Below are 18,969 nucleotides of genomic sequence, written 5' to 3' on the forward strand. Positions count from 1 at the left end.
GATGCGAACCGTTTTTCATTCCACATTGATTTAGCGTTCATTGCTATTTTGTTTAAATTTAATTATTTTGAGAACGAAATGAATGCATATCGAGTCAATGCCTTTTGTATTCATGCAAATGTTCATAATACTGAAAATTTTATAACACGTTTAAGTTAAAATAGGAAGTGTCAAGAATTATTGTTGTAATGACTCGATTTCGATCTTCCAATGGCTTCATTTATTTTCCTTGAAATATTTAGAAAGACTCGATTTGACTAAACCTATGACAGCAAAACATAAAGCTTGAGGTTACAAAAAGGGAAATTTTTATAAACATTTGCAATTTTCTAAAAGAAAGCATCAACCAAACTAAGTTTGAAACAGCCTAAGCATTAAAAACCAACTTAGCGCAACGCGTATGACGTCAGAAAAATTTGAAGTTAATGACTTTCATTCAAGTCACAATTTATATTAACTGGAGTCAAACTATAATTACGTCAAAATTGGCGTCGGCGCTTTGCTTGTTGACAGAGTCTTGGTCATCATTACAGAGATGCTTTGTTCTCCACGAAATGCGGAGTTTACATGTTTTATTAACTTGTTTATATTGTCCTCAGTGCACTGTGACTTAGTTCTGATGCCTTGTTTACAACTTCTAGTACGGTTCATTCTATTGTGCTTTAATAACGTATTTTGTATTAGTTCTATCGGACAGTAGGCTTACATTTTAGCCAGGAACGCTTGTATATCATATTTTATATATTCCACATTATCATGTCGTCACAACAACCCTTATCGCGAAGGATAGCAAACGGTGTAACGCTGTTTAGATTTCGGATCGTTCTAAGATTTCTCTCCAAGCCTAAGCAGGAAACGTGTCGAACTTATATGCACGTAACTTTAACACTGGAAGTGGCTATTCTCTCGCTTCTGTATCCTTCTTGGACGTTATTTTCAGCCTGTTACTTTTATTGCATTTCATCGATCTAATCTAAGTTATAGTCGATTGCATCACTGTAACTTATTGCTCAACTCAAGTAAATAAAGCCCTTAATACTATGAAGTTCGCGTACGTCACTTGAGTATTACTACAAATAGGTTCGTATTCATGAAATCTGTCTCTAATTCAGCCTGTATATAATTTCATTCCAATAACTGCCTTTTGTTATGATTATGAATATGTTGTTTTTTCTCTAAAGCATAATTTTTTGCTGTCACATCAACCATAAAGTATCACGAGACTCGAGTTGTTTCAGACAACAAACTAATGCAACTCGATTAATGTCGACTATAATTGCGATTTGAATCGACGCGAGTCGTTACAACACTGACTTGCGACCTAACACTGATTGTTTAGGACAACAAACAGCAACACTTGTTTTTAGGGTCGTGGCAGTTGTGTATGAGACGTAACTGGAACGCCTTCAATTGTCATTTTCTGGATTAACAAAATTTATGGAGTTTAGTTATTGAAAAAATAATATAATTGATGAATGCAAACAAGAAATGAAATGTTTCTTTACCGTGGTAGTGGTATAAACATATAAGGATTGAAAACAGCTAACTTTTGTTGGAGCCTACAAAGAGGTTCAGCATCTACAAAATTGACGGGAGGCCTGCAGCTCTACACCAATAGGTACAGGTGTTGTAATATATTACTGGTAAGTACGGCAAGCGTTAAAACGCACTTTGTCTACTTTTATACGAAAAAGCGAGCGACATGGCCGTGTGTGCCGGCCGACACGTGCGGATCACTCGTGTCAACTATAAAATGCAAACGCGTCGCACCGAAGACATGAGGCCTGATCGTTGTGCTAAACCAGACACATCAAAAGTGCATTTGCTGGAATAGTTAAGGAGACATGTTTGTTACAGGGCAGGCTATAAGTGTACTTATTTCTAGTTTTACAATAAATAATTTCAGGCAAAGTTGCTTGTAAAATTAACACATGTTAGTGCTAATTTATTTACCAAGCATTAGGATTTCACAGAACTGCTGCATGAATATTTACCAGCTGTTTACATTGCAAGGAAAGGGTTACATGAAAGGGAAAGGGTTACAGAGTTAGGATTGTAGTTCCATATGCTAGACACATATTGTGTTTCACAATAACGACAACCGAATGAAATTTGTGAAACTGAGCTGTACCCTAACCTACTGCATGCACTTGTGCAGAATTACGTCAGTTATTAGGCTATTGTCCAAATAATTCGTACAACACCAGTCTTCTGGACAGTTTCCCTTTGAAATACTAGAATGATCATTTGACTGATAACATGATTATGGTCCACTAACACAATTACGATCAGGCTATTTTTGAAGCTATCATTACCATAATTGTCTCACGTATTCTAATTTCTAAAAACCACTCGATTTTCTGTAGCATAAAACGCGTTCTATTCTGAAGAATCGAGGGTTCAATACTAAAATATTTTTGCCATGGTATCGAGTGTCCAGCCACGCTGATGAATCTCAAGCTATATAGGATTATAATTGACACACAGTGACTGCTGTATATGCTAATTCTAGCGTCATTGAAGTTGATTTTTGAGCTGTTTTCTCCATTCGTATTGACTTTGTACTTTGAATGGTTGGTGTGGGCGAACTTTCACCCTACCTGTTATGTTATTTTTGCAAGTTTTACTAAGTTATATGGTGATAACGTAAAATAGCCAGTTATTTACAACTTAAAGTTGTTATAGGCTATTTGCAATGGCTGTGAGTACGTTTAATGAAGACCTTGTTGAGTTAGTGAAAAACAATCCTAGTCTTTATAACTGGGGACTTCCTCTGTATAAAGATGAAGATTTCAAGCATCAAACTTGGAAGGAAATCGGCGAAGCCCTTGGCGAAAGTGGTAAGTTTTGTTACAGCTGGAAAACTATTTGAATTTTTAAAAAGTTGTTAAAAAGAATTTGCAACTATAAAACAAGTTTTTGGGTGAAATATCTGTAACTTTCTTCATATAGTGGAAGTTTGTCGACGAAGGTGGCGAAGTTTGCGGACCCGATACCGTCGAGAGCTGACTACGATGGAAAGAGGAGAACGACCTGCCCACAAGCGAAAATGGATGTACTTTGACAACCTCAGTTTCTTGTACAACTTCTTACAGAAAAAAGAGTAAATCACTGGATTTAATGAGTGATTTGCTTGAAGTTATAGATTTAAAAGCCGGTTAAAGGTTAACAAACTATTTCTACGTTAACTACGGCTTATTTCACCTTGTTTTCAAGAAACAACAGTATTGCCGCAGAATATTCTAGTTCCGAGGAAGGAAAGGACACACGTTCGATGGGTAGGCTATAGCTGCTTCTTATTATACGATTATCGTCATGAAAAATTTGAAATATTTTTGAAAAAGAGCGGTTGGAATATGTTGTTAGCAATTTTTTTAAATTGACATTGAGTTATTTTGCATTCCAGTTTTTTCACGAGGGTTAAAGAGGGAAAGAAGCGCAAACGAAGTTGAAGATTCGCCAACAATGACTGGGCAAGGTCGCCTGGATCAAAATGGCATGATGTTAAATATTACTGACCCTTCAGAAAAACTAAAACTCACACATCATGGGTCGTATATGTTGCAACCAGCGCAAAATCATTGGTCACCCGCAGGAGATGCACATGAACTCAGTTCCGTGATCTCCGTAACTCAGTCGATTTTGAAAGATGTTCAGTGCAAAGTTTCTGAGCTTAAAGACGACGACGAAGCCGAAAAATTCGGGCGTTTGGTGACAGCAAAACTACGCAAGCTAAAGGACCAATCAAACGCTCAAATTAAAATCCTGAATGTGATACAAGAAGAACGACTGGCTGAAATGCATGCTTCAAATGAAGCAGCTGCTGCAGGCACAGCATCAAAGGAATTGTAAAATTGAACTACAAACTACTAGATTACTAAACTTCTCTTCACGCGTTTCTTATAGTGGTAGCGAACTTCGGCGTAGCTTACTTTCGGTACGGTAGGCAGCACGAAAGGATCGATTGGGTTGGCTTATTTAAATATCGTGGCCAAGATTGCAAATAACCATGACTTTTACATGCGTTTTTTTCTTAAAGTTATTGGGGAAAAAATAAAAAACAACAAAAAATTATGTTCTATTTGTTTGTCAATGCATAACCAAACACAGCAGGCTAGAGTGCAAGTTTCGATGGCTTAGATTTTTTGCTATCTTTCTGGCATCTTAACATTGATTAATTTGATGCCGCGAGGAAAAGCGATTGACTTTTGACTTACGTTTTACGTTTAAAGTAACTATGGGTTTATTGGCCGAATGACCGTGCTAGCTGTTACCAGGAATTATTACCTGAATTAATTTCAAGCACGTTTTAAGCCTTTTCGTCTTTGTCCTTTTTTACCGTTCTTCAACGCATGCTAATAACAACTAGTTTGATTCTTTTGACGAAAATGAAGTGGTTGACTGGTTACAAATCAAAGTTGAGCGAAATAATTATAAGATAACAAGCCTAGACTACTGCACAAACAGCCCACCCGAGACAATTATAGTTAGCCTACATCTGAATATGGACACAAAAAACGTTGCTTTACTTGTCTTCCTATTTTTCATTGTCTTAATTGCAGTGACGCATAGGTGTGCTGACTGCTATGTAGAACGATAGAGTAGGCTAATTAATGGAATGAAGGTCTTTGATTAGAAGTATAGACTGTGTGAATTAACGTTTATTGTACAATAACATTTATCCATCATGCTTTCATAAACTATGAGTAGTGACTCTAAATTGTTCTAAGGAATTGTGTCTAGGTTATGCTCATAAAGGAAACGCATTTGTAGCGGCGCGCTATATTCAACATCAAGCTGGTATTTTGTGAATCGCAGGTCATTGTGTCGAATCACTTCGTATTTGACTTTAAGTGGCCGAAAATCTCGATGAGAAACGCCAGGTCAAATGACATATACTGTATTTCGGCATATGTTTTAATCAGTTGGCAGCTACCTCCAAAAAGCTCAAAACCGTGACACCATCTTTGGAGTCATTGCAAAACTGTTGTGTGGTAGCTTATTATTGACAAGTTTTTTCCGTGGTAGCCTACTTGTTCAAAACCTTTTTTTAGTTTAAGGTAAACTTGTTTTAGAATTTGATCTTTGCTTTAAGTATCAGGCTACAGCGGTGGTCAGGACTGAGGAAGGATTAACTATCTTTGATGTTGCATATTAACGCTGGCTTCGCAGCGAAGGCGAAGCGTTACAGGGAAAGAATGTTCATTTTTTAGTTGATTTCTATGACAATTTATCAAAACAATAGTAGAGGGCAAAGATGGAAATTATGATTTAGTTTGAAATTGGTCCGATCAAAGCTTGAGCAGGAGTCCAGACCTTTAATCACGTACAAAAGATTTCTAAGTACTGAAGTAATTAGGTCTACTAGGTCGAAGCCTTGCTCTACTTATCTTTGATTAGACTTAAGCTATTTATTTAGTCTAGTGTGAGCTCCTAGGCAAATATAGGCAAAAAATGGGCCCTAACAGAAGTGCACAATCAAATGACGTCATAATTTGAGTAGCTGGGGTCCAACATAGTATTACAGAAAATGATTGTCCTGCAACTCGATTTTCAGAGTTGGGCAAGGGCGTACTGTTGAATTGTACTCAAGTGTTGATGAGATTATTTTACCTATTTTATAGCAGACAGGTTGTGCATGGGCTTGTTAAAACATCAAAACAAGCACCTAATAACCTGTGAGTCAGTGAGTGCACATCCACTTAAGGTGTGTTCATAAATAATTTGCACCAAAGATCTAGTTGAACGAGGCCAAAACATGCAGTCTGGCAGTTCAAAGTTTAGTTTCAATCTCAAAATAGGCTAGTAAGACTAATTACCAGTAGTAACAATAACAAATCAATCAATCATTTTATTTTTCGCCAAAAGCGTGGTGGGGACGAAAAATATACCAAACTAATTACACTTTATAGCACAAACGATATTCTAAATATATCTCAAATCTATCAATTACAGACAGGCAAATTCATGTATAACTATTACACAAATCTGCTTCCCCAGGATATATTTAATGACTGTTTCAGCAAAGACCAAAGGATACACAAATACAATACTAGGCCTAGATCATCACAGGTCAATTTATTCTTGCCCCAAACCAAAACAGTAAAAGGTTATTATTTCGAGGACCTAATTTTTGGAATAAACCACCAAACACTATTATATACCAATATCAATTGAGAACTGGTCTTGTGCAAGGAAAGTGCTGTTCGGATATTTATGAATAAGGTAATTAATGTAAGGTTATTAATTTCTTTTGCATGATATTATTGTTAATTTTTGATGTGGTTAAAAAAAATTTTTCTGTTCTGCTGTTAGTGCTGTAGTGTGTCTGTGTTTTTATTTTATAAAATTTTTTAATTAATTGAGTTTCAGTTTTCTGTGCGTTTTCTTTTTTTTTTTTGCAATAGAATCTGGGGCAGCTGACCAAGATGACCGAGATGTCTTTCCACTTCCCCACACCAATCGAATATGTTAAAATTATATTGTGATACTTTTTAGTTTGCTGTAAATGGTAAAAATAAACTCTCTCACTTTTCACTATAATTTTTAACTTTTGAAAGGTTAATAAACTATAATGCGAGCCTACAGACGGACTGCAGAGTATGGCAGTTTTCGTCGAGATCTCGGGTGTGCAAAAGCAAAATTCCTGTGTGCAAAGAGGCCGGTGTACATTGTGACTCGTGGTCGTGGCCCAAGGCTGACCGGCATTTGTGTAGGCAAGGTGCCCTAGGGTGTATGAGATAGAAATCGGGTAAAAAATTACTGTTTCCTGTCTTTTTTTTGTGGAGATATCAGTTTTCAACACTAATCTTGCAGTATAAATTGGAGCAAAAGTTAGTGTCTCCTTTTTTTGGAGATACTAGTTTGCGATTTGCCCTGGACTGCAATGCCATTTTACAAAAAATATCTCGGGTGTGCTCATGCCATATTCTGCAGTCTTCGAGTACAGGGGTACGTTACGTGTGATTATATAAGCCTGTCATCCGCTAGACCTCGTAGTAACACATTTGGTTTGGCAAAAGAGCATATATTTCTGTAATTAGTTTTTCTGTTTTGTGAATGTATTTACCATACAATGTTGTGCCGCTGTTCAATCTAATATGAGGAATTTTTTCTCTGTTTCTATAGCTGTGTAAATACGTTTTCTGATTGCTGTAGCTAAGCGACTGCAATGGCAAAGCGTACATATTGTGGTCATAAGAGCGGCGAAGATACCAAAAGAAAACGACGAAAAGGTCGCACCTTGCCTGATCTTGAAGATGACCCTTTATTAACCATCCCCCACCCTTTGGATTATGATGAATATGCTGGTACGATTATAATTTGTTCTCTACAGTAATGATAAGACTAGTTTGACATTAATGCTCAGTTAATTATTTTCACAATGAACTGCATTTCATACAAATTCAACTTCTATTACCCTGATGTGAAAAAAGTGGAAGTTATTGAGAAGAATTCGTTTGTGCAGAGAAAAACGTAAATTGCCAAAATTTTAAGTCAATGTTCAAACAGTTAACGCTGCCTTAGATGGTTGTTATAAACTAACATGTCATGAAAAAAATTTGTGTTTTTGTAAGTACATGATTTATCTGATATATCAGACTATTATTGTGTGCACACTTTCTATGTGATACAAAATGATAGTGGATATGAGTATATTCAAAGTAGATTTTCCAAACCAAAGCAGTTTAGTATGCAATATGCTTACACAAGAATCTGAAGTTTTTACACGCATATGCCACTTTTTCCACCATAGTTCATGCGTCATATTGTCTATCAATGTCTGTGAGCATTGTTCTGCTGCACATATTTTTGTATGTACTTTTAGATATCAAATAAGTTCACTACGGTTATTTAATGTAAAATTATTTTTGCCTTGAATATTTTAAAACTTGTATCACTGTGTGTTACTGTATATTTCTAGCAGGTAATATGCCATCATCTAACTTTGATGGGGGTGAAAGTTCTTCACATACTCTACCATCGTCAGTTTTTGATATTGAATCTAGCTTTAATGACAGTATGTTAGACGAAAACATCTCAGATGAAGATTTGGAGTCATTAGAGGTAAAATTCTGCTTCCAATTTTGAGATAAATTTGATCAAAGATATATTGTTGTTCCTTAATTTTTGTTTCTAGAATATAAATATTAGTTTCAGTATTCACTGATTTAGTTTCACTGACAAAAATGCAGAATATTTGATCTGGCGTTGAAGATTTAAGACTAAGATCTCTTAGTATATACACCTGATGAAACAAGTTGATGTTTGTGAAAGGTTGTGTAGAGAAAGTAAAAATAAAATTTAACTCCAGAGTGTCATCCAATATCCTGCTTTTTATTTTTCCATATACTGTGCTGATTATACAGTAGGTTAACATGGTTTGGCCCTCATCAACTTTGTGAAAACTGTATCTTGTTTAATCCAAGTTGGTTGAAATTTTGGTTGTATTGATAAGTTAACACATGTTTGCGTCATACTGTTTGTAGAGTATTTTAAGATGCCCAGTAATAAAAGAAAATCTGAAGGCCGGAGACTTAGCGTGGATAAAACACTCCAGGAGCACCTGCTTTTGGCCAGCTTATATCAAGTCTGTTTCAAACAAAAAAGCCTTGGCATTTTACGTTGGTTATTCCAAGTGAGTATTCTTTATCTTTCGTTATTTTTACGTTACATTGTTTTTTATTTATAACTTATGCATCAGTACTAGCAAGAATCAGGATTGTGAGAAAAAACGTTAATTTGCAAAACCTCAGAAAGTCACACTATTACTATAGCTGGTGCAAGTGATTCAGAGCGTCATTGCTAAGATACAGGCTTTAGAAACATTTTCTTTTATGTGACTAATCTTGCAAGTAAACATGTCTGTTAGCTGCTACATATTATGTTCAATAAAGGAGATGCAGTGTTTGGTTAAACTAAGTTTGTAATTTTTTTTTAGGTAATTTGTACTGAAAACGAAAAACTTACATTAAAAGCTAATTGTTCTACGGTACATCTTTTCAGGCGGAAATTTTTAAATTTTTGGCAGATTTACAAAGAAAGAAAAAGCTTTCTCTTATAATATTAAGTCAAAGAGGATTAAAAGATTTTACACAAATGACTATAACGAAATAGTAGAACAAGGAAAGAAACACTGCAAGGAGAACGATGAAAAAAAGGTTTGACTTTTATCTATTTATCTAAATCATGCGCAAAATATGTGATATCTAATTGTAAAGCTATGCTATCAGATGAATACAACTAGGTTGAATATTCTTGCGATGAGTCTAAATGTAAATATTGTTGGTCATTCTAGTGTTTCTGTTCATTTTATTTATCCAGATAATCACAATTTTTTTTATCGTGCAATAGCAGTTTATACAGCATTTGTTCATTGTATAAACATACATAATTGTTAATAGAGAATTGAAGACCCGTCCAACGGTGAGCTGTCTGCATTTACAAAAGCGATAGATTTGGCAGAAAGCTACGTAAACCATAGGAAGAAGGGAAATTTGTCAAAAGTGGAAGACATTTTTGAATTTTTTAATACCAATGGATTATCACTTTGCTACAAGCAGTGCTTAGAAGAAAACAAGAAGCTAATGTACTCTCGTTTACCAACACCACCTCTCACAAATGACTCAAAGCATGAGAATACAAAGGACCAGTCTGCAGCAAGCAATCAACAATTTTCTTGCTCTCAGACACAGCTGATTTCCGAATCCAACACCTTAAACATTCATGATGATGCGTCTGAGGCATGTGAGAACAAAGATGAGACTCATTCCGATATGGCCAGTTTGGTTTGTGGTGCGATTGCCACGGCCAATCGCCTTTCGAAACAAGAAAAACAAAACAACAAAATTTTGGCCCTTTTTAACCAAAGGAACATGAAAATTGTGAAATTTATTTTGGATGGAAAATGCGACTCCTGCCTTCTGAATATTCTACAAAGAAAAACGCCAAGTAGAAGGTGTGATACTGTTATCCCTTTTTGAAATGTAAACATATGAAGAAGTATTTTCAAGTTAAGGTCATCATGTATACAATTAAAGTTCGTGTCATACTGTGTAGAATGGATGCATTAGTTTCAAAATGGGAAACTGGATCTGTGAAACGAAAAAAGGGGCATACTGAAAACTCGTACTTTGAAGATAGCCAGCAATTTGAAACTGTCTGCACTCACCTTAGTAACTTTATTAAGGAACGTGCAAAGTAAGTTTTCTGCTATAGAACCGACTTTTTCTGTGCGGTATGATTGTATTGTTCCTGTATATATATATATAATTATATATTATACTTTTGCATTGCGTCTGCATGCATTCATGTTGTTGAGAAATTCAAGCCATCTTTTTAAAGTTTTACATACTGTTTAGGCCAGTTTCATTGTGATTATAAGCCTTGAATGAAAGTATTTTGTGTTTTGGTAGAAATGTAACGGGAATTGTAGAATGTGGAGATTTATTATTTGATGTGTTTCTGCCCGAATCAATCATATACAGCATCCATAAAGTGCAAAGACGAAATCTCAAGTCAGCTGAAAAGGTAATTTGGTTGTTTGACTTGATTTGATTTGAAGACTTGATTGTCATACAAGTTTATGGCTATAAAAATAGACTATACAATCTTTTTTTAATGTTACAATGCGTACAATCAATGTTCATTAGGATTTTTTGTTGTCGTTTGATAACGTGCAGTTATTTTTATCCTGTTTTGTGAATGTTTTTTTTTACAGATGTACACAAAAGGTTGCCAGGTCAAAGCCATAAAAGATGACCCTTTACTGAACAGACCTTTGACGGATGAACAACGTTCACTAATGAATTACAAGTTAAAAGATTTTGCAAGAGAAATGAATATTGCACTTTGAACTTGGATGTTTAAAATATCTTCTGCTCTTGTAATACCAGCTGAATGGTGCAACTATTATTTCAACATTAATTATTTTACTAATTTAATTTCAAACCAATTAAAAGGTTTCTGAAATGTGCTAAAATTTCAAATGAGTGATCAGTAAAATAGTAGTGAACTTCCCATTGTTCTTAATTGTCTCCTGAGCATGCTCTTTGGTAGTGGTCGTTATATTTGACTAAAATGCTCATACTTAAAAAACGTAATTTTGTGTGGTAATAATTATTGAAATTTGTTCATTATGAAATCTGTATAATCTACTAAGTCCCATGTTATTTTAAATCGTTGAATGCATATTGATAATTTCTTTTAACGAGCATTCTTTTTTGTGAAAAGTAAAAACTTGTGACTAAAATTTGACGTTTATGTTGGCTTGTTGGCAACTTTCCATGAACTGCTGAATATATATGAATATTGGTTACTTACTACTTTAAATCTATTTTGTCGGTACAATTATTTTTTGACTTTCTTTTAATGGTAAGTTTGTGCTCTATTTATGGAAATGAGTTATGTATATACCTGTAAGGTGTGACATGTGTGAAAATGAGTTTTGTTTTTTCTCCATGTTGTTATTTTATACACTCGTGTTTTGCAATGTTTATGTTGACTTAAGCGCTTACCAGAAATTGTATGGTATAATAGTAATTTAAGAATTAATGAGTATATATCAGTAATAATTTAAATAAACTATGTTCACCGTTGTTTATCGGAGTATGTAGCTTAAAACAGTTAGGGCTGTTAGGCGCTCACAAACTTTCGTTCACTGTACTTCCAAAATTATGAAAAAAACTGATTCGGATTAAAAGAACACCAATTGGAGCAGCAGGTTTTTAAAAGTTTGTGCGTCTTTTATTTTCAGTTTTGTAAGTTACAAGGTTGCTTTCTATAAATACTTAGAAGTTGAAAAGTGTTTTACAATTAAAATGCAAAAGCTTGGTCATGACGAAGTTTTGAAGCCATTAGTCGTTTATAAATTAAAGCTGTTTAGCCCCAATCAATTCCGTTGTAGTGGTCACTGCCGGCTAGTATATGTCAAGGTGATACCACTACTATACTTCTTAATGTCACATGTAAATACTCTAATACAAAGAAAAATGTACAAACTTTTTTAGGAAAAAGACAAATCTTTTCTGAGCATGCTCAGCCCACCCTTTGAGACAGTTGACATTAAACCGCTAGGTAATATTATAGGGACACGAACAAATGCAAAGGAAAAGATATCCATAACATATGTTTTGAGTATGAGACCTTTACTATAATAATAGTCACACGTGTTCTAAGTTCCGAACACCTACCATTACAAAGCCCAAAAAATATTCGAAATAGGATGGATAAATAGGTAGGATCGAACACAAGTATCGACCATTTTTGGTATTCTCACGAATCCAAATTTTGTGGACAGATTCGAGATAAACTCTTCATTTTTTAAAACAAAGCAAAACGTTGGAGTTCGAGTTTGTCTGAGTGACACTTTTGACGGAGAAGTGTTTGCGAGTGTTTTTGTAGTTACATATTGCATGGAGCTAAAACAATTATTTTAACAAGCCAGCGTAACTGCTGCGGGGTAGAAAGCGATAATCGAGCGAGGGTTGCCGTTAATCAGAAGCGGCATAGACTGTGCGAGTCAATCTTTACGACAAATTTTAGGTCGTGACCCAAAAATGAGTTGCAGCTTGCAAGGATTATTTTAGCCAACTGTTCACCCTCTAAGGTACCCAACCGCGCAGATTTGCAGTTTCCAGCTGATAGGCTGTTTGCGCGCTGACCGCTCGCACAATGCTCATAAAAACAAGGCCCAGTTTGAAGTCTGCTTAATGATATAAACTTCTTATTGTTTGTCGTAGAAAGCTCCCTGCCAGTTTTCAACATGAACTAATTTGTTTCTAAAGTGTACTTTTCCTCATACAGGATCTAATTGTTTCCCTCGCCGGAGGGGGGCGCTACACACTATATAGAAAAATAGCAGTGGAAACCATTTCTCTACAGAAATGCAATTATAGTGTACACCTCCACTTGAAAGCCGAAAACCTTATATGTCCGTTATTGTTTGAAATTGTTATCTTGAGAAAGTTTAACCTCATTCTTGCTGATACATCGTTTGCGTCAATACGATCATTATTAAAAAGATCAACAAAAGGAGTCACTTCAAGATATCAACAAGCAAATTGAAGTAAAAAATACTTTTGAAATGATTCAGTTAAATTGCATTACTGTGCATGCATCACAAAAGTTACCTAAAGTCAGTAACTTAACGTTTGTACAGTTTCAAACTTTGTGCTCAACCTGAGAAATTTTTGCTGAGCAAAGCAAAACTTGCACAAGGAAAAGTTTCTTGGACGGAGCACTGTCAAGTGGGAAGTGACAATGTATGGAAGAAATATAAACAGTATAAAGCTATTACTTTGTGAATCAAAGGTCATTGCAACGAATTGCTTTGTAATCGATTTTTTGGGGGGCAAAAACTTAGATGAAAGACGCAAACATGACCAGTTTGGTTTGTGATGAAGTTACTGCAACCGATTCCATTTCGAAGCAAGAAAAGGAAGACAGAAAAACTGTCAGTTTGTTGTCACTGTCAACAAAGGAACAACAAAATTTTCAAACTTATTTTGGATGAAAAATGCAACTACTACCTTTTGAATATTCTGCAAAGAAAAACGCCAAGTAGAAAGTTTGATACTGTTATATTTTTCTTAGATGTAGAGATATTAAGTTTTGTTTAAAGTAATAGTTGTCATGCATATAATGTTAATAGCTTGTTTCGTGCTGTACAGAATGGATATATTAGCTACAAGGTGGGAGAACGGATATGTGAGACGACTAAAAACAGATATTAACAACTCGTACTTTGAAGATAACGAACAACGTGCAAAGTAAGTTATTGCTTTGGAACTGCGTCTGCATGCTTTAACGCTGTTACTTTTTAACATTTTACATATTAATTATTTAAGCTTGTACCAGTGTTATTAAAACTATTTTCTTTTATGCTAGAACTGTAATAGGATTCGTGGAGCTTGGAGCTTTGCTATTTAATGTGTTTTTTTCCGAGTCAATCAATTACAGCATCAATAAAATGCAAAGACGAGATCTCAAGTCAGCTGAAAACGTGATTTGGTTTTAAAGATCTTTAGTTCTCATATACGACTTCATGATTATAAAGCTGATGGTAAAATTTTGTCAGTTGCTACCTATACAACACAATCAATATTGAGTTGGCTTCTTGTCGTTTAATGTCTAGTTATTTTTTTATTTTCGCTAATGCATTTTATTGTGTACAGGTTTATACAACAGGTTACCAGGTCAAAGTAAGGAAATATGACCCTTTACTAAACAGACCTTTGACGGATGAACAACGTTCTCTAATGAATTACAAGTTAAAAGATTTTGCAAGAGAAATGAATATTGCACTTTGAACTTGGATGCTTAAAGTATCTTGTGCTCTTGTAATGCAAATTGTAAGAAACAAACTTGCAACTGTCCCACAAACATTTAATACAAGTTATTATTGCTGTTTATTGTAACAAATTCATGTTTTGCTTTGTAGACCGTTGCGTCAATTTTAAAGAATTAGTTTAATTACAAACAATTTCAGTGGTTACTGAAGTGTACTAATTTTACAAAAACGTGATCAGTAAAAAGAAAGTAAATTTTTCATTATTCTGAATTGTTTCTTGAACTTGCTCATAAACATAGATGGGGGTTGATATATTTGACTAAAACGGCTCACATTTAAAAATGTGATTTTAGGCTATGTTATAATGATTAACTATTATTTATTGACAACTGTTCATTATGAAATCTGTGTAATCTTCAATAAGCACCATATTATAGTGCTATTGCTGTAGATCACATCATCAAATTTTAATGCATATCCAAAATCGCTTTCACCGTTTTCCCACCCCATTCGTCTACTTTCCGCCCATTAAAATGGTCCAGAGTACGGGAATTTTTTCCCAACTAACCGTACACTTCTCACGCATTGTTTGATTCAATTGTTTGATCATAAAATACAAATACGGTAGCGGCTACCATAGGCCTACCAGTACTTCTACTTTCCTCCAAATAGCTTTTCATTGTTATTTGAGACGCACAGTTTAATGTTTTCTACTTCGACAGGATTTTTGTTAAAAAATAAAAGATTTGTATTTTTACTATGTTAAAATAATGAGTGAATATGAATATGCGTTTATTTACACACCGGGTAAATTTTCCTACTTTGTAATGAGAGTGTGCGGCCCCCCGGCTGCAACATTTTTTCAAATGTGGCCCTCAGTACAAAAAGTTTGCCCACCCCTGCCCTAGAGTAAGATATATGCCTTTGGAATGGGGAGAATTTTACTTCGGCACAAGTATGGTTTGTGAACCCCATTTATCTATTTTTCCGCCCATTAAAATGGACCTGTTTTCAGCAATGGGGTTTCCCACAAACCATATTTCTGCCGAAGTAAATATCTCCTCATTCCAAATGCATATTTCTTACTCTAGAGTCTAGGGTAAGAAAGGTATACTTCCTGCCATTCGAATGGGAAAATATTACCGCATTTTCACCCATTTCAATGGGCGGAAAGCAGACGAATCGGGTGATTTTTCTTGTGAAGTGTAACACTTGGCAATCACTAAATTTAGGCTCTTTTGTTAGCTAATTTTTATATTTGTTATTATTTTTAAACCACTGATTTTATATGAATAGCATGATTGAACAAAACTTATGCTATGAGTAGAATCTTGATTTTAAGTTTCTTTGATAATAATTTTTTGTTTAATTTATGGAAATGAATTAAATACTGTAGTTTAGTTCCGGTATGTGTGAAAATGATATTTGTCTATTTTTTATGTTATTGCTTAATTGACAATGCATATGTTTAAACCCTTTGCAGAAATAAACAACATGCACTTGTTTGTGGAGTTTGTACCATTGTTATAGGTTACGTGTGTGACGGCAGTAGACGCTGCAGTGCTACATAGACATCTAAATAGGGTGTAAGATGTAAATTCATGGTGTTTTTGCTCTCTAGTGACGTGTTTTCTCATTGGTTTGTTTGTACATCAGGTGAGCTGCTGACTAGTTAATTCATTTTACTTATGTCACCTACAGGTGCACAACCTTTTATTTCGAGCTTGAAATAACAAGTGAATAACAGTACAGATTGGTCTATGCGGCAACCTTCCGTGCAAATTGCAACAAGCATGCACGCGTAAGGGGAGGGGGCTAGTGAAGCGTTTAGCGCCACATATTCTTGCCACATGGCATTATCCCTTTATCTTTTCGGACTCCTGGATGCATTTCTTATATATAATTGGTATTGGTGTGTTATATAAATACTTGTGCTGTACCGCACAACAGAATGTTATAGAGTGTATTATGTTTCACTAATTCGAATAAACGTTTTATTCTACTGTTTACCTGCAATTAATGCTAGCAGAGAAGGACACGTAACCTTCATGGAAGTCAGATCAAGCAGAGTTTATTGACGCAGACACATAATTTACCAACCAGAGATTGCTGCAGTTTGTGAAAACAGTTTGGCACACAAAAAAATTTTCTCTGCGTCTCCAAAATTATCAGTTTATCATAGGCTTACCATACGTCCCGTTTTAGCCGGGACAGTCCCCCTTTTTAACGTCTTGTCCCGGCGTCCCGATCGGTCGGTCAAACGTCCCGGTTTGGCATTCAGTCAGCCAGCATAGGCATACCGCATAGAAGCCATACACGAACATTAGCATATTCTTATTATTGTTTTTGCTGTGTAGCGCACCGGTACTTCTTGAAGAAGAATTCGTGATCTTTTTTGTTATTTATTTCATCGTATTCGATAAAAATGTTATTGTGACGTCATATGTCGAAAGCGTCCCGCTTTTAAGCCACAAAATTATGGTAAGCCTAGTTAATCACTAAGTCTCGAATTAAAAGAATATTGTGAGAAGAGTGAAGACTGGATCTGTGAGCGTTTTTGTTTAAAATATCTGAATTTCACAAGTCATTAGTGGCTTCTTTTAAAAAAAGGCGTTAAATTCAAACCTGTTTTCTCTGAAAAAATGTAAGTTGAAAACGTTTTTCTTTAGCATTTATAAACATCTTATATCTAAAAACTTAAAATGAATAATATTTCTACCGTAGACTAAGGAGAAAAGACCGGTTTAATTGGACAGCGAACTAGGCTTGCCTTCAGGAGAGGGCGACCGCCCGACCCAAACTAGGATATTCAGGAAATTTTAGCCAAAACATCAAGGCAGTCTATGGGGACCATAGTATGGTGTTCTAGGCAGTATTGCAGGTTATGACGTTTAGCTTAGTTTTTAAACTGTTTTTTTTTGTTCCGACAATGCCACAGTCCAAATTTTATAACCTAGCCTAGCCTATAGCCTATGGCCTAGTGCTGTAGCATAGTAGGCTTACGCTTAGGTTTATCGTTTTTTCATTGGTTATGGTGGTGGTGATGGTATGGTATGGTATGGTGTGGTACTTATCGTAGGCTATGATAATCTTTATCCTAGGGCTGAGGAAAGTTGCTGCATGAATTAAACCAGGCGATTAGCTGAAGCCCAGGTTGTCGAGTTCAGTCTAGTATAGACCTATTAACAATCTACCGAATGCAACTCTAATCTGTGCTCTGAAAACAGTAACCGTTTCGTTGAGAATCAATAATATAGCCTATCAATATTCAAAACATTGACAATTTGTTTTTGGTACTGTGATGCTTAACTAGGCTATCAGTCATTAATGAACGCGCTTATCTATGGAGTCAGACTAACGAACAATCGATCAAGCAATAAACAAACAACAATCAACCCTAAAAAGAACTCACTTAATTAGCACACAGCATAGTCTCTGTGCAAGTTTCGATTGTCACACATTTTCAATCCAAGCCTATTAGGCCTAGGCCTAGGTTTTTGGATTTTTCATTAGGCTGAATTGTATTGCCCGAATTTAAAACTGTTCACAAGATCCACTGAACAGGACCAATTAGGTGGTCGTTAATGCAGCACACTAAAAGCCCAGAAACCTGACTGCGTGAAAGGCTGAAATTGAAAACAATGTCTGAATGTTGAAAACTAGGCCTATTGTCTTCCTTTCAGGCTCTTAGTGATATCTATTATAATACCTTGTGCAAGAGCATCCAAATGGTTGCCGACTGGAAAGTATGGCATGGCAGTTTTTAACGAAAAGCGATGTGTGCAAAGACACAAATTTTAATATGCTGGCACTTGACCAAGAATCAATTCTTTTTCGTTTGTATCGGCCCATCCCTAGTTGATAAACTACTTCTAACTCCAAATGCTGAAATTGCAGAATATGACCAATAGGATTGGTCAACACTAACATGTGAAAGTAACAACACTAATCTGCAAAAGTAACCAAGTTGGTAACGCTGATCTGTGCTGGAAGTGTAGGAGGTAATGTAGTCATGAAAAGTGAGAATTAGGGTCACTAGGGACAACTTTTGGATTGACTTGTGACTTTTGTGCTTACTTTACTGCCATGGATTGGTGTTGTTACTTCTGCAGTTTTGTAGATTAGTTTTGTTCAAATGATCGAGACTGGAAAGTATGGCAGCTTTCAATGAGAAATTGTGCGTTCAAAGATGCAAATTTAGGCGGGATGATGTGCACCAAAGTTTCAATTCTTTGTTTATTTATTGTAAATTGGCACTCAAACAACATGTTTTTCTTTATTTTGTTGTAAGTATTTTGGATGCAAGTTGATGAACATCAAGCATGCCGGTGCCGCACTTTCCAGTATAGGTCACACTGAATGCTTTCCTGCACACTGGAGTTTTGTTTTTTGGACAACTGAAATCTCAATGAAAACTGTGTTAATCTCAGAGAAATAAATTCATTTTGTTTGCAACAGTACACAAACTAACTAAACTTGTAAATTGACAATTATGAAAGGAAGAACACCTTATCTTTGCGCACACCACTCACTTCAGAAGTGCGAAAGTCACCATACAAAACTAATCCATTTGCTAATTCCCACCAACCCCAACTTTCACTTTTCGTGACTAAATTACCCCCCAAAACTTCTCCACTTTCACAGATTAACATTACTACGTTCTCACTTATGCAGATTTC

At 35.4% G+C, this 18,969-nt stretch overlaps 2 protein-coding genes and 1 long non-coding RNA gene across 9 annotated transcripts; all 3 read left to right on the forward strand.

The window, feature by feature from the left end:
- Nucleotides 1-2,591: 2,591 nt before the first annotated feature.
- LOC143446016 (uncharacterized) lies at nt 2,592-4,074 on the forward strand. Of its 2 annotated transcripts, none has more exons than XM_076945456.1 (4): nt 2,592-2,840; nt 2,953-3,103; nt 3,217-3,278; nt 3,407-4,074. In XM_076945456.1, exons 1-4 carry the CDS (start codon nt 2,696-2,698, stop codon nt 3,850-3,852), a joined length of 804 nt encoding a protein of 267 aa, XP_076801571.1. In that variant the 5' UTR covers nt 2,592-2,695; the 3' UTR covers nt 3,853-4,074. The 2 variants fall into 2 exon arrangements, with proteins under 2 accessions (XP_076801571.1, XP_076801572.1); XM_076945457.1 differs by having other exon boundaries at nt 2,953-3,055.
- Nucleotides 4,075-5,273: 1,199 nt separating this feature from the next.
- On the forward strand, nt 5,274-11,598 carry LOC143446239 (uncharacterized). Of its 6 annotated transcripts, XM_076945789.1 has the most exons (10): nt 5,274-6,225; nt 6,408-6,511; nt 7,159-7,310; nt 7,925-8,067; nt 8,490-8,638; nt 9,032-9,161; nt 9,405-9,958; nt 10,060-10,200; nt 10,416-10,530; nt 10,721-11,598. In XM_076945789.1, exons 3-10 carry the CDS (start codon nt 7,172-7,174, stop codon nt 10,853-10,855), a joined length of 1,506 nt encoding a protein of 501 aa, XP_076801904.1. In that variant the 5' UTR covers nt 5,274-6,225; nt 6,408-6,511; nt 7,159-7,171; the 3' UTR covers nt 10,856-11,598. The 6 variants fall into 6 exon arrangements, with proteins under 6 accessions (XP_076801904.1, XP_076801901.1, XP_076801902.1 ...); XM_076945786.1 differs by having other exon boundaries at nt 5,274-6,951; nt 7,129-7,310; XM_076945787.1 differs by having other exon boundaries at nt 5,274-6,951.
- A 1,773-nt stretch (nt 11,599-13,371) lies between these two features.
- On the forward strand, nt 13,372-14,853 carry LOC143446240 (uncharacterized). The gene is made up of 4 exons (XR_013113905.1): nt 13,372-13,560; nt 13,671-13,769; nt 13,888-14,062; nt 14,175-14,853. It is a non-coding gene; the product is annotated as an uncharacterized LOC143446240 (long non-coding RNA).
- The last annotated feature ends 4,116 nt before the right edge of the window (nt 14,854-18,969 follow it).

This window comes from Clavelina lepadiformis, chromosome 2 (assembly GCF_947623445.1).
Source record: "Clavelina lepadiformis chromosome 2, kaClaLepa1.1, whole genome shotgun sequence".
Taxonomy (NCBI): Eukaryota; Metazoa; Chordata; class Ascidiacea; order Aplousobranchia; family Clavelinidae; genus Clavelina; species Clavelina lepadiformis.